This window comes from Esox lucius, chromosome 12 (assembly GCF_011004845.1).
Source record: "Esox lucius isolate fEsoLuc1 chromosome 12, fEsoLuc1.pri, whole genome shotgun sequence".
In the NCBI taxonomy this organism is placed as follows: Eukaryota; Metazoa; Chordata; class Actinopteri; order Esociformes; family Esocidae; genus Esox; species Esox lucius.
In genome coordinates this window covers 4,710,846-4,725,876 of record NC_047580.1, presented here as the reverse complement: position 1 = coordinate 4,725,876, position 15,031 = coordinate 4,710,846, and the positions used below count along the sequence as shown (strand labels likewise).

General features: G+C 44.1%; 1 protein-coding gene across 3 annotated transcripts in view; it reads right to left on the bottom strand.

Annotated features, from left to right (window-relative positions):
- The window catches only part of celsr3 (cadherin, EGF LAG seven-pass G-type receptor 3), a 52,957-nt gene that overhangs the window by 23,461 nt on the left and 14,465 nt on the right, over positions 1 to 15,031 (bottom strand). Inside the window, exons 4-9 of one of the 3 annotated variants that reach the window (XM_010895828.3) lie at positions 10,962 to 11,184; positions 8,624 to 8,739; positions 8,456 to 8,544; positions 8,339 to 8,350; positions 2,749 to 2,906; positions 1,722 to 1,885 (exon numbers count right to left, since the gene is read on the bottom strand). In XM_010895828.3, the coding sequence (XP_010894130.3) occupies positions 1,722 to 1,885; positions 2,749 to 2,906; positions 8,339 to 8,350; positions 8,456 to 8,544; positions 8,624 to 8,739; positions 10,962 to 11,184 (762 nt within the window). Of the gene's footprint in view, positions 1 to 1,721; positions 1,886 to 2,748; positions 2,907 to 8,338; positions 8,351 to 8,449; positions 8,545 to 8,623; positions 8,740 to 10,961; positions 11,185 to 15,031 lie in introns of all 3 variants that reach the window. The other 2 variants (XM_020051707.2, XM_020051708.2) reach the window with 2 other exon arrangements.

The following is a 15,031-nucleotide window of genomic DNA, read 5'->3' as shown; positions in this document are numbered from 1 at the left end:
TCTGGATGTTGTGGGGCTGTCTTGGTTGACACGCCTGTGCAACATCGCGTGGCGGTCGGGGACAGTGCCTCTGGGATGGCAGACCGGTGTGGTGGTCCCTCTTTTTAAGAAGGGGGACCGGAGGGTGTGTTCCAACTATAGGGGGATCACACTTCTCAGCCTCCCCGGGAAAGTCTATGCCAGGGTACTGGAGAGGAGAATACGGCCGATAGTAGAACCTCGGATTCAGGAGGAACAGTGTGGTTTTCGTCCGGGCCGTGGAACACTGGACCAGCTCTATACCCTCTACGGGGTGTTGGAGGGTTCATGGGAGTTTGCCCAACCAATCCACATGTGTTTTGTGGATTTGGAGAAGGCATTCGACTGTGTCCCTCGCGGCATCTTGTGGAGGGTGCTTGGGGAATATGGGGTCCTGGGTCCTTTGCTAAGGGCTGTCAGGTCCCTGTACAACCGAAGCAGGAGCTTGGTCCGCATTGCCGGCAGTAAGTCAGACTTGTTCCCAGTGCATGTTGGACTCCGGCAGGGGTGCCCTTTGTCACCGGTTCTGTTCGTAATTTTTATGGACAGAATTTCTAGGCGCAGCCAGGGGCCGGAGGGTGTCAGGTTTGGGGACCACACAATTTCGTCTCTGCTTTTTGCAGATGATGTTGTCGTGTTGGCCCCTTCTAACCAGGACCTTCAGCATGCGCTGGGACGGTTTGCAGCCGAGTGTGAAGCGGTGGGGATGAAAATCAGTACCTCCAAATCCGAGGCCATGGTCCTCAGTCGGAAAAGGGTGGCTTGCCCGCTTCAGGTTGGTGGAGAGTGCCTGCCTCAAGTGGAGGAGTTTAAGTATCTAGGGGTCTTGTTCACGAGTGAGGGAAGGATGGAACGGGAGATTGACAGACGGATCGGTGCAGCTTCTGCAGTAATGCAGTCGATGTATCGGTCTGTCGTGGTGAAGAAAGAGCTGAGCCGCAAGGCGAAGCTCTCGATTTACCAGTCAATCTACGTTCCTACTCTCACCTATGGTCATGAGCTTTGGGTCATGACCGAAAGGACAAGATCCCGGATACAGGCGGCCGAAATGAGCTTTCTCCGCAGGGTGGCTGGGCGATCCCTTAGAGATAGGGTGAGAAGCTCGGTCACCCGGGAGGAGCTCAGAGTAGAGCCGCTGCTCCTCCACATCGAGAGGGGTCAGCTGAGGTGGCTTGGGCATCTTTTTCGGATGCCTCCGGAACGCCTTCCTGGGAAGGTGTTCCGGTCCCGTCCCACCGGGAGGAGACCCCGGGGAAGACCTAGGACTCGCTGGAGGGACTATGTCTCCCGGCTGGCCTGGGAACGCCTCGGTGTCCCCCCGGAAGAGCTAGAGGAAGTGTCTGGGGAGAGGGAAGTCTGGGCATCCCTGCTTAGACTGCTGCCCCCGCGACCCGGCCCCGGATAAGCGGAAGAAGATGACATGACATGACTATACTGTGATTGGTGTGTTAATTCTATATGAAGGGGGAGTGGACTGTGAAGTAAAGAATGCTTGCTTGTACCATATAACCAAATTAATGCATAATTAGAGGGGAGTAGCCCCATTCTATAGGCCCATAAAACCAGCTGTTGTACCTAGATGCTTTGAACAACTCGAGTATCAGCCATCCTGTTTCACTGTTATCTCGACTTTTCCCAAGTATGTAAAGAATAAAAGACCTTAATGGAACTTTGTTGTGTTGTTATCAGTTAAGCAACATTACCAGGTAGGGTTCCATTGTTAGCTATGTATCCAGCCAGATCCAAAGGCCTGTTGTCGATGTGGAGGTCTTTCATGCAGCCGATAAATTCTCGGGTTTGGAACGGAAAATTATCGGGCGTGTTTGGCACGCCGCCCAAAAACAAAGGGCCAGTGAGATCCAGAGATCTGAGAGGGAGAGAGAAAGAGAGACCGATTGAGAGAGGGTGAGAGAGGAGAGCAAAGAGACAGAGAGAGGAAAATGGAGGACATAATCACAGCATAATTAGTGGAAGCCCTTGTACTTTGTTCAGGGCCAACACAGCGGAGGACCAATGATGTGAGTGACTTGTCAAGCCCAGACAGAGAAAATAGGATTAAGTGGCAAAGCTGCCGGTTTACCCTTGACACTGACTTCCAAGTGAACAGCACCCAGAGGCGTGCACGCGTGTCTTGCCAGACATGGCCGCCTCGTCGACCTGATAGACACTTAAAACCATTCCGCTGTCAGAGGCGCCCGGTTAATGGTGGTGTGTTTTCTGGACACATAGGACATTGTCGTTCTCGGGGGAAGTAAGTAGGTCGTCCATTTGAATGCTACATGGAGCAAACCTTCGCTGACAAGGTCCCAAAATACCAGCCCATTGTTCCACGCCTTAACAGCCTTGGATATTGGCAGGGCCGTGGTTGGGATTCCTGGGCCCCCTAAAAAGATTTATGCTTGGGGCCCCTTATTTGCCATGGATCCCCTGAATCATATCCACCGTTCTCCATGTTAGCCCTGGGTATCGATATAGAATTGTAGCTCTGGTATTTGGGAGTATTGGCTAACGGCCTCGACAGTGTCTGGTCTCCAGATTGCAGGCCTGTCAAAAACCAAGGCAAAGCAACTAGCGAGGTATTGCTCTGTGTCAGAGGTCATGGTCAGCCTGGCGATGTGTAGGATGGACTTTCTATACCTATAATGTCTAGATGTCTTGATATTCACACATGATTTAAATGTGATTTCACAGGATTTAAAACGAGTGACCAACAGAGAGACAGGGACTTACTTCTTAGAGCTTGTCTGCTTGCCCTGGGCGGCACAGCTGTAGTTCCCGAGCTGCGTACCGAAGCGTAGAGATACCGCTGTGTCACAGTCGTCCACACTCACCACAGCCACCTTCTCATCAGACGGACCCTGGGCCTCCCCGTTCATACTGCGCTTGGGCTGGGGCAGACACAGGGACAGTCAAATATCACACACACACACACTGAAGGAAGCTGGCTGTTGGAGAAAGGCTGAAGCTAGGAATGCACCGATACCACTTTATCACTGCCCATTTCCGAGTACTGACTTCATTTTGTTAACATGCACTCACTGCCAAAATCCGTTTACACAGCTGAATTGTATGTTATACAACTTTTTATGAATACTTTTCTTAAAATTTATTTTTAACCACACAAATTTGATTAAAATCAAATACACTCCAGGTACCCTCCGAAGTTACGTAAGGCCTTTGATGGAAATTCAATTGTAATTTAGAATGAGATGGTGGATATGTATTGGACAAATAAGTCACTGCATTGAAAATTGGCATGTGACAAACTGACAATTTTCCTTAAAGCCTATAAAGGCATTTTCCTGTCAGTACTTTGTTAAAAATAATAAAATTCCTGGAAGCATTCCCTTTGAATTGGCCTATTGTCATCCAATCGCAACTTGATCAGTGGCACTAGACAGGAAGCCACAAGTAAGATTTATACTTAAATACCATAAATACAAGCAAAAATGAACACGTAGACAACTGCTGTTATTATTTTAAATTAACATTTCAAGTATTATTTTTCTACAATTCCCCATTTAAACTTCAAATTGTCTTGTATTGACTTGAATTGTCACTTTAGACATTTGAAGTTCTAGACAAGGAGGAGACAATTTGTGTTACTGTTTAAATTCAGTCTTGCAAATGTTAGAGGCAGGTTTCTACACAGTAGCCTACCCCTTCAACTTTAGAAATATTACATACACACAGCTATACTACATACACACAGCCATACTACATACACACAGCTATACTACATACACACAGCCATACTACATACTACATACACACAGCTATACTACATACTACATACACACAGCTATACTACATACACACAGCCATACTACATACTACATACACACAGCTATACTACATACTACATACACACAGCTATACTACATACACACAGCCATACTACATACTACATACACACAGCTATACTACATACACACAGCTATACTACATACACACAGCCATACTACATACTACATACACACAGCCATACTACATACACACAGCCATACTACATACACACAGCTATACTACATACACACAGCCATACTATATACTACATACACACAGCTATACTACATACACACATCCATACTACATACTACATACACACAGCTATACTACATACACACAGCCATACTACATATTATAAAACACACAGTTATACTACATACACCCAGCCATTCTACATACACACAGCCATATTACATACACACAGCCATACAACATACACACAGCCATATTATACACACAGCAATACTACACACACAGCCATAATATACACACAACTATATGACACACACAGCCATACTACACAGACAGCCATACTATACACACACAGCCATGTTACACTCACAGCCATACTACACAGACAGCCATACTATACACACACAGCCATGTTACACTCACAGCCATACTACACACAAAGCCATACTACACAGACAGCCATACTATACACACACAGCCATGTTACACTCACAGCCATACTACACACACAGCCATACTATACACACTGCCATACTATATACACAGCCATACTATAAACACAGCCATAATACACACACAGCCATACTACACACAGAGCCATACTGTATACACAGCCATACTATATACACAGCTACACTACAAACACAGCCATAATATACACACAGCCATACAGTATACACAACCATAATATACACAAAGCTATACTATATACACACCCATACTATATACTCAGCTACACTATACACACAGCTATACTCTATACACAGCCATATTATATACACAGCTACACTATACACACATCCATAATATACATACAGCCATACTAGACACACAGTCATACTATATACACAGCCATACTATATACACAGCTACACTATACACACAGCCATAATATACACACAGCCATACTAGACACACAGACATACTATATACACAGCTATACTATACACACAGCCATAATATACACACAGCCATACTAGACACACAGACATACTATATACACAGCCATACTATATACACAGCTATACTATACACACAGCCATAATATACACACAGCCATACTATATACACAGCTATACTATACAGGTGCATCTCAAAAAGTTTGAATATCGTGGAAAAGTTAAATTTTACCGCAAAAGTGACACGTCATATATTCTAGATTCATTACACATTAAGGGAAACATTTCAAGCTTATTTTGTTTCAATCTTCATTATTACAGCTTACAGCTCATGGAAATAAAAAATACAGTATCTCAAAATATTAGAATAATTTTCAACACAGAAATGTCGACCTGAGAAGAGCTCTAATCAACTAATTAACTTCCTAAGACTTCAATACACACAACCACAATCATAGGGAAGATTGCTGACTTGACAGTTGTCCAGAAGACACTCATTTGCACCCTCCACAAGGAGGGCAAGCCACAGAAGGTCATTGCTGAAAGAGCTGGCTGTTCACGGAGTGCTGTATCAAAGCATATTCATGGACAGTTGACCAGAAGGGAAAAGTGTGGCAGGAAAAGGTGCACAAGCAACAGGGATGATCACAGACTTGAGAGAGTTGACAAGCAAAACTGATTCAAGAACTTGAGGGAGCTTCACAAGGAGTGAACTGAGGCTGGAGTCAGTGCATCAAGAACCACCACACACAGATGTGTCCAGGAAAGGTGCTACAAGTGTTGCATTCCTAGTGTCAAGCCACTCCTGAACCAGAGACCACATCAGATGCATCTTACCTGGGTGAAGGAGAAAAAGAACTGGACCGTTGCTCAGTGGTCCAAAGGCCTCTCTTCAGATGAAAGTAAATGTAGCATTTCCTTTGGAAATCAAGGTCCCAGAGTCTGGAGGAAGAGTGGAGAGGTACAGAATCCAAGCTGTTTGAAGTCCAGTGTAAAGTTTCCACAGTCAGTGATGATTTGGGGTGCCATGTCATCTGATGATGTTGGTCCACTGTGTTTTATCTAGTCCAGAGTCAATGCAGCCGTCTACCAAGTGATTCTAGAGCACTTGGTGCTCTGCTGACAAGCTTTATAGAGATGCTGATTTCCATTTCCAGCAGGACTTGGCACCTGCCCACAGTGCCAAAATGGCTGGTAACTGGTTGGCGGCCCATGGTATTACTGTGCTTGAATGCCCAGCCAACTCACCTGGCCTGAAACCCATAGCGAATCTATGGGGTACTGTCAAGAGGAAAATGAGATACACCAGACCCAACAACACAGATGAGCTGAAGGCCGCTATCAAAGCAACTTGGGTTTCCATAACACCTCAGCAGTGCCACAGGCTGATTGCCTCCATGCTACACCGCATTGATGCAGTAATTTGTGCAAAAGGAGCCCGACCAAGTATTGAGTGCATAAATTAACATACTTAAGAAAACTTTGAGGGTGTTTTGAGTTAATTAGCTGATTAGAGCTCTTCTCAGGTCGACATTTCTGTATTATAAATTTTTCTTCCTAATATTTTGAGATACTGGATTTTTGATTTCTATGAGCTGTAAGCTGTAATCATCAAGACTGAAACAAAAAAGGCTTGAAATTTTTCACTTTATGTGTAATGAATCTAGAATATATGAAGGTGTCATTTTTTATTGGAATAACGAAAGATTTAACTTTTCCACGATATTCAAATTTTTGGAGATGCACCTGTATAGTATGCAGCCATTCTATATACACAGCCATAACTATAGACACAGACATACTATACACACAGACATACTATATACACAGACATTCTATACACACAGACATACTATATGCACAGCCATACTATAGACACAGACATACTATATACACAGACATTCTATACACACAGACATACTATATACACAGCCATACTATAGACACAGCCATACTATAGGCACAGCCATACTATACACACAGACATACTATAGACACAGACATACTATATACACATACTATATACACAGACATACTACATACACAGCTGTACTATACACACAGACATATTATATACACAGCCATACTACAGACACAGACATACTACATATATAGCCATACTATACACACAGCCATACTATAGACAAAGACATACTATATACACAGCGTTACTATAGACACAGACAGACTAAATACACAGACATACTACAGACACAGACATACTATATACACAGCGATACTATACACACAGCCATACTATTCACACAGCCATACTATAGACACAGCCATATTATATACACAGCCATACTATAGACACAGACATACTATAGACACAGCCATATTATATACACAGCCATACTATAGACACAGACATACTATAGACACAGCCATATTATATACACAGCCATACTATAGACACAGACATACTATATACAAAGCGATACTATAGACACAGACAGACTAAATACACAGACATACTATAGACACAGACATACTATATACACAGCTGTACAATACTCACAGACCATATACACAGCCATACTATAGACACAGCCATATTATATACACAGCCATACTATAGACACAGACATACTATATACAAAGCGATACTATAGACACAGACAGACTAAATACACAGACATACTATAGACACAGACATACTATATACACAGCTGTACAATACTCACAGACCATATACACAGCCATACTATAGACACAGCCATATTATATACACAGCCATACTATAGACACAGACATACTATATACAAAGCAATACTATAGACACAGACAGACTAAATACACAGACATACTATAGACACAGACATACTATACACACAGCTGTACAATACTCACAGACCATATACACAGCCATACTATAGACACAGCCATATTATATACACAGCCATACTATAGACACAGACATACTATATACAAAGCGATACTATAGACACAGACAGACTAAATACACAGACATACTATAGACACAGACATACTATATACACAGCTGTACAATACTCACAGACCATATACACAGCGCTACTATACACACAGCCATACTATTCACACAGACATACTATATAAACAGCCATTCTATATACACAGACGTACTATATACACAGACAGACTAAATACACAGCCATACTATATACACCACTGTACTATACACACAGCCATACTATAGACACAGACAGACTAAATACACAGCCATACTATATACACAGACAGACTAAATACACAGCCATACTATATACACAACTGTACTATACACACAGCCATACTATAGACACAGACAGACTAAATACACAGCCATACTATATACACAACTGTACTATACACACAGACATACTATATACCCAGCCATACTATGTACACAGCCATACTATACACACAGCCATATTATAAATACAGCCATACTATATACACAGCCATACTATACTCACAATGCGCGAAGGCTGAGAAAAATGGAGAAACGGAGAAAATTCAAACATATACATGATATTTGCAGAGATTAAGACACACACACACAGACAGATACAGACACTGGGACTCACCCTCACCTTGTTGTAGTAATGGATGTGAACTGTGTGCCAGTTGCCATCGGCAACACCGCCAGGCAGGAAGGGGCTGACCTGAGTGGATGATTCACCTGTGGACAGATGGGTCAGACATCACACTCTAAACCAGAGTTGTAGCAACCACTGTTTGATTAGGGGCCAGTAACTCACCTGTGGAGTACTTCAGCACCACCTGTCCCTCTAAGATCTCCAGAGCCAGGAAGTCATGTTTCTCGTTGAAGCGTCCATTGTAGAAGAGGAGGCCACTGTTCTCCAGGGTGGCAAAGCTGTTAGACATAAAACCGCATCAGTATAAAACTGTAATTAAACCACCATGGTGCTGGATACAGAGGATGGACAGGATCACCTCACTAAAAAGGGCAGTTCAGTCATTTTGACTCATATTTGATCTAAATTAACCTCAGCCGATTTTTAAGGAAAATCCCTTATGTGTTTAAATATTCCTAAATAAGTCCATTAAACAGTTACAGGGAGAAAGGATTTCACAAACAGAATATGCTTTTAAGTGGGAATCAGCAATTACAAAAATCACATGGCAGCTGTTAGTAAAGACACAGAGATATTGTCTCACATAGCCTACACAGCAAAATGGTTAAGAATTTCTGCTTCAAGATCGGCCACTGCAAACAAGCTAGTGACATTTTACTGGCCAATGTACAAATCTTGCCGATGCCTTTTACTTGAATGAGCACTAAAATATTTTAGACACAGGTTGTTAAATCGATAATAAGTGTTACATATTTCAAAAGCACTTCACTTCTGTATTTTATTCAGTTATGTAGTCTGTGATTTCTACTGTCTCATTTCAGAAATTAGGTTATCTACGCTGGTTATGGCAAAATGTTATAGAAAATCACAATTCATAAACAAATTGCAATTTAATAATTTATCCAAATTGCTCAGCCATATAGTAAACAAAAAGTTGCTGGTTCAAATTCCCCTAGGCAACAAGGTGAAACATTTTGTCACTCTCTACCTGGGTTAGATTTTGATCAGTTACATATAGTGGAAAAATAATAGAGTAACCAATCGAGTCAAGGGAGAAATACATTCAGTTATTCATTTCAATTGCAGTATACACTGTCATGGCATTGTTTCAACAAACTTGTGCAGTGTCTCAATATTTATTTCCGTCTAGAGTTGCATTAATCTTTGGCCGAGATCTTGCATTGACTACGGAAGAGTGGAACCACTTCCATAAGGTCTTCTCCAGCACATCCCAAAGACTTTCAATGGGACTAAGGTCAGGACCAATGTGGTGGCCAGTTCATGAGTGAAAATGATTCCTCATGCTCCCTTCCCAGAATATGCCTGTGCCATCTGGGAAGAAAAAATCCATTGATGGGATAACCTGGTCATTCAGTACATTCAGGTACTCCGCAGACTTGCCACATAAAGTTGCTGAGTTTAGACCGAACCAATTGAAGCAACCCCAGATCATAACACTGCCTCCAGAGGCTTGTACAGTGGGCACTATGCATGACAGTGCATTTCTTCATGCGCTTCCCTTCTTCCCCGGACAAGCCCTTAGCTCTGGAATAGGGTAAATCTGGACCCATCAGACCACATTACCTTTTTCCATTGCTCCAGAGTCCAATCTTTATGCTCCCTAGCAAAATGCAGTTTTTTCCTGATTAGCCTCACTAACAAGTGGTTTTCTTGGGGCCACACAGCTGTTCAGTCCCAATCCTGTGAGTTTCCATCGCATTGTGCGTGTGGAAATGCTCTTACTTTCTCTATTAAACAAGGCCATGAGTTCTACTGTTGTTTGTTTTAAGATTCGACTTCATCAAGCATTTAAGTGTCTCCGTTCACGGTCATTCTAGATATTTTTCCCGACCAATTTCTGCAAAGTTGACGATTCACCTCCATCCTTTTTAATAATGCTTTGGACGGTTCTTAACCCAATTCCAGTTATTTCAGCAATGGCCTTAGTTGTTTTCTTTGCTTGATGCAGGCCAATAATTTCACCCTTCTGAAACACAGTAGCATCTTTTCCACGACCACAGGATACGTCTTCTGACATGGTTGTTTAAGAACTGAGAAGCTCCCCACTGCATCAGTCAGGGTTTAAAGAATTGTTGCCTGCTGAAACATATTAATCACTGCAGTAATTATTCAATCTTAGGCTCTTAAGTATTTGCTCATTTAAATCCAAACAGTGACTTTTTTGGCCAGTCAGTGTAATTGCCTTCAGGAATTTTGCATATCTGTATCATCATTAGATGGTTGTAGTTGCAAATAAATTACAAGGTAGGTATCGACCTAGAACAACACATTTAGCCCTAATTGCTCTCAGGCCATGCTGCAAATAAAAATCTGTTCTTAGCATCCAGCCATGGTAAAATGACAACGAAAAATGCTCGGACAAACAGAACACACCAGTTTGAGACAAAATTGTAAAAATTTAAATCAGCATGAATTAAATAAAGAAGTCAAAAAGAAAGATGGAAAAGCTCAAATCAGAGAGGAATAAATCTGCACTCACGTGAGGGAGACGGACAGGTGGAATCTCTGGCGGAGGCCTCGGAACATGATGAAGGACTTTGGGGGGAATGAACGTGAAGTGACTGCACAGTAGGGGCGCTCGTATCCCCCAGCGGGGCACTCACAGCGGAAGCCACCTCCAGACAGCTCCCTGCACGTCCCCCCATTCCTACACACCCCGGGGACGCAGCGACCCTGACGCCTGTCCCACTCACAGCGGTCGCCTGGGAAGGAGACAGGGAACCAGGTTACAACAGTACAACACCCGACACAACACAGATCGCTACAGGTATCCCAGCTGTTAGAGCATCTGACCAGTCATCCAAAGATTGCCTGATTGAATCCGAGAACCGGCAAAAATCTGCCTTTCTGTTCCCGAGCAAGTGAGTTAACTGTAATTGCTTTCAGGTTGCTGTAAGTTTACACACAATACCCCATTATGACAAAGAGAGAACATGTTTTTACAAAGTTGTTTATTTTTTTGGAAAAGAGCCCCTGACATATCTCATGTAAAGTGCATTCGGAGAGTATTCAGACCCCTTCACCTTTTACAGATTTCTTTACATTACAGCCTTATTCTAAAATAGAACTCCGGGTATGCCTTAGTCTTGCAAGACCACACCTCCAATATCCTCTGGCCTTATTTAAGAAGCTAGGCATGCCTCAACTAGCTATGCACACCTGGATTTGGGCAGTTTCTCCCATTCTCCCTTGAAGATCTTCTCAAGCCCTATCAGATTGGATGGGGAGTGTCGGTGAACTACAATCATCAGGTTTCCCCACAGATGTTTAATGAGGTCAAGTCCGGGCTTTGGCCGACCCACCCACTGACATTAAAAGTAATGTCATAAGCCACTCGTGCATTGTCTTGTCTGTGTGCTTCAGAATATTGTTGTGCTGAATAGAGATGAAGGGTAAAGAAATAAATCTTCAGCCTAGTCTAAGATCGTGTGCATTCTGCATGAGGCTTTCTTAAAGCACCTTCGTCTAGTTTACTCCATTTATCCTTCCCTCAATCTTGACCAGTTTCCCGGTCCCTGCCTCCGAAAAGCATCCCCATAGCATGTGGCGCCCCCCACCAGGCTTCACCATAGGGGTGGTAGTAGACAGATACAGTACCTACGTTTTGCCAGACATAATGCATGGCATTCAGGCCAAATGTTTTTTGGATAATCTTTTCCTTCAAGCTCTCAACAGTCCTTCAGATGTCATGTCATATGCCTTTTACACAGGAGAAGCTTCCGTCTAGCCACTCTACCATTAAGGCCTGATTGATGGAGTGCTGTAAAAATGGTTGTCCTTCTGGCAGGTTTTCTTATCCCTGCAGAGAAATGCTCAAGCCCTGTTAGAGTGGCCATTGGATTCTTGATCAGTAGCCTAACCAGCATGCATGCCACCTCCAATTGGAATGTCAGGGCAAAGGGTATGAATACTTACTTACATAAGATATTTCAGCTTTTCCTTTTCAATAAATGGGCACACGTGTTTTTCTGGAGTATGGTGTGTAGGTGGATAAAATATACTGTATATGAATAAGTTGATTCTATAACACAACAAAATGTGTAGAAATTGAAAGGGTCTGAATACTTTCCGAAGACACTATTTACAACATAAAGCAGGCACATGGCAGACAAAGCAGACACGGCAGACACACGGCAGACATGACAGACACACGTCAAACACACGGCAGACACACGGCAGACAAAGCAGACACATGACAGATAAACGACAGGCACACAGCAGACACGACAAACACAGCAGACACAGGGCAGACATACAGCAGACACGGCAGACACACGGCAGACATGGCAGACACACGGCAGACACACGGCAGACAGATGGCAGACAGATGGCAGACAGATGGCAGACACATGGCAGACAGATGGCAGACAGATGGCAGACAGATGGCAGACACACGGCAGACAGATGGCAGACAGATGGCAGACAGATGGCAGACACACGGCAGACACACGGCAGACACGGCAGACAGATGGCAGGCATGACAGACACGGCAGACACGGCAGACACGGCAGACACACGGCAGACACGGCAGACAGATGGCAGACATGACAGACACGGCAGACAAGGCAGACAAACGGCAGACACACGGCAGACACGGCAGACACGGCAGACACACGGCAGACACGGCAGACACGGCAGACACGGCAGACAGATGGCAGACACATGGCAGACATGACAGACACGGCAGACAAGGCAGACACACGGCAGACACGGCAGACACGGCAGACACGGCAGACACGGCAGACACACGGCAGACACGGCAGACAGATGGCAGACAGATGGCAGACATGACAGACACGGCAGACAAGGCAGACACACGGCAGACACGGCAGACAGATGGCAGACACACGGCAGACACAGCAGACAGATGGCAGACACACGGCAGACACGGCAGACACAGCAGACAGATGGCAGACACACGGCAGACAGATGGCAGACACTTGGAAAAATAAATGATAAGCTGCTACTACTTACACCTACAAAAAGTATGACCAATGTACTCACACACCTCTAGACATTAACACAAATGAATACATGTATGCTTCAAACTAGAACCTCAGCATACCCATATAGAGCCACATCCAGTATGTGCAGGCTATAGCTTCCGCCAAATCCCCAGAAATACATCTACTGGATATAAATACAGGCAAAACTGCCACAGTTACACTAAGCCATGTAAAGAACTAGACCGATACTTGTCAGTGTAGAGAGCTCGACAGCTCTGTGTGAAGAGCTGAACAGATCCAGCTCTGTGTAGAGAGCTAGACCGATACATCTCAGTGTAGAGCGCTAGACAGCTCTGTGTGAAGAGCTGAACAGATCCAGCTCTGTGTAGAGAGCTAGACCGATACATGTTAGTGTAGAGACCTTGACTGTGAACAGCTAAACCGATCCAGATTCATGCTGAGTGCTAGACAGATATATGTTTGTGCAGAGTCTTAGACAGCTCCCTGTGAAGAGCAAAACAGATCTAGCTCCGTGTAGAGATATAGTTTAGATACTAGTCAGTGTAAAGCGCTACACAGCTCCATGTGAAGAGTTAAACTGATCCAGCTCCGTGTAAAAAGCTAGAGAGATAGACGTCAGTGTAGAGCGCTAGTCAGCTAAGTGTAAAGAACTAGACAGCTCTTACTCCCCGCAGAGAGCCAGACAGCTCCAGCCAGCCTCGCTGACAATGAGCTGATGCAAAACACAGTGTTAGGGATTAGCATCCTTGCCTTCACCCTGCAGACACATAACTCCTGGAGGACCCCGGTTTAGAAGACTGCTGAGCTTCATGGACACATGCAGATCTTCTTAGACCTGCAGCCAGAGCCTTTGAACAGTGGGCCTCGGTGTTGGCACAATGTTTGTTCAGTGTCAAGGTACTTCTATGAGTTCAGCCACTGGCATGGTTTAAAAAAACAAACAAACAACAACCTCTAACTAGAAGAATACATTTGGTGGAGAAGACTGGGGCATCTGCAGCGCTTCCCTCAACGATGTCTGGCCCCACACGCCGACGCTCACACAAACCGAGCAGTTCTACCCCCTGGTATGATGGTAAAGTGTTACAACATGGCAGTGTTCTATGTCTAAAAGCATCAAGAGTTTAAACGGCTTTCACCCCCCAAGCCCCCAGCCCGCTCCCCCTTCCACTCCCTCCTTTCAATCCCCCTGGTCCCCCCAGGCGGCAGAGCTCTCTGCCAACTGGTCCTGCCAACGCACACACCAACACTACCAATCACCCCCAGGACACACACACAAACCAACACCAATTACATTATATCTCTCTCTCTACTGCACGCACACACACTCACACTGACTCATTAATATTAAATGAAATAAACAGACATTTATAATCATGAATTATTTGTCTGGTGAGACAGGAAGAAAGAAAGACAGACTGAACAAATCAGCTACTTCATCCTCCATCCCCAGCAACAAAAGAATGGGCTTTTCTCGCCTATCATTTTCTACAGTAAATATCTGCCCTTGCTCACATCGTCAGGGTGCAGAGTTCAGCTTCTTCTTGTATTCTCCACAGACTTACATGGATATAGAGCAATT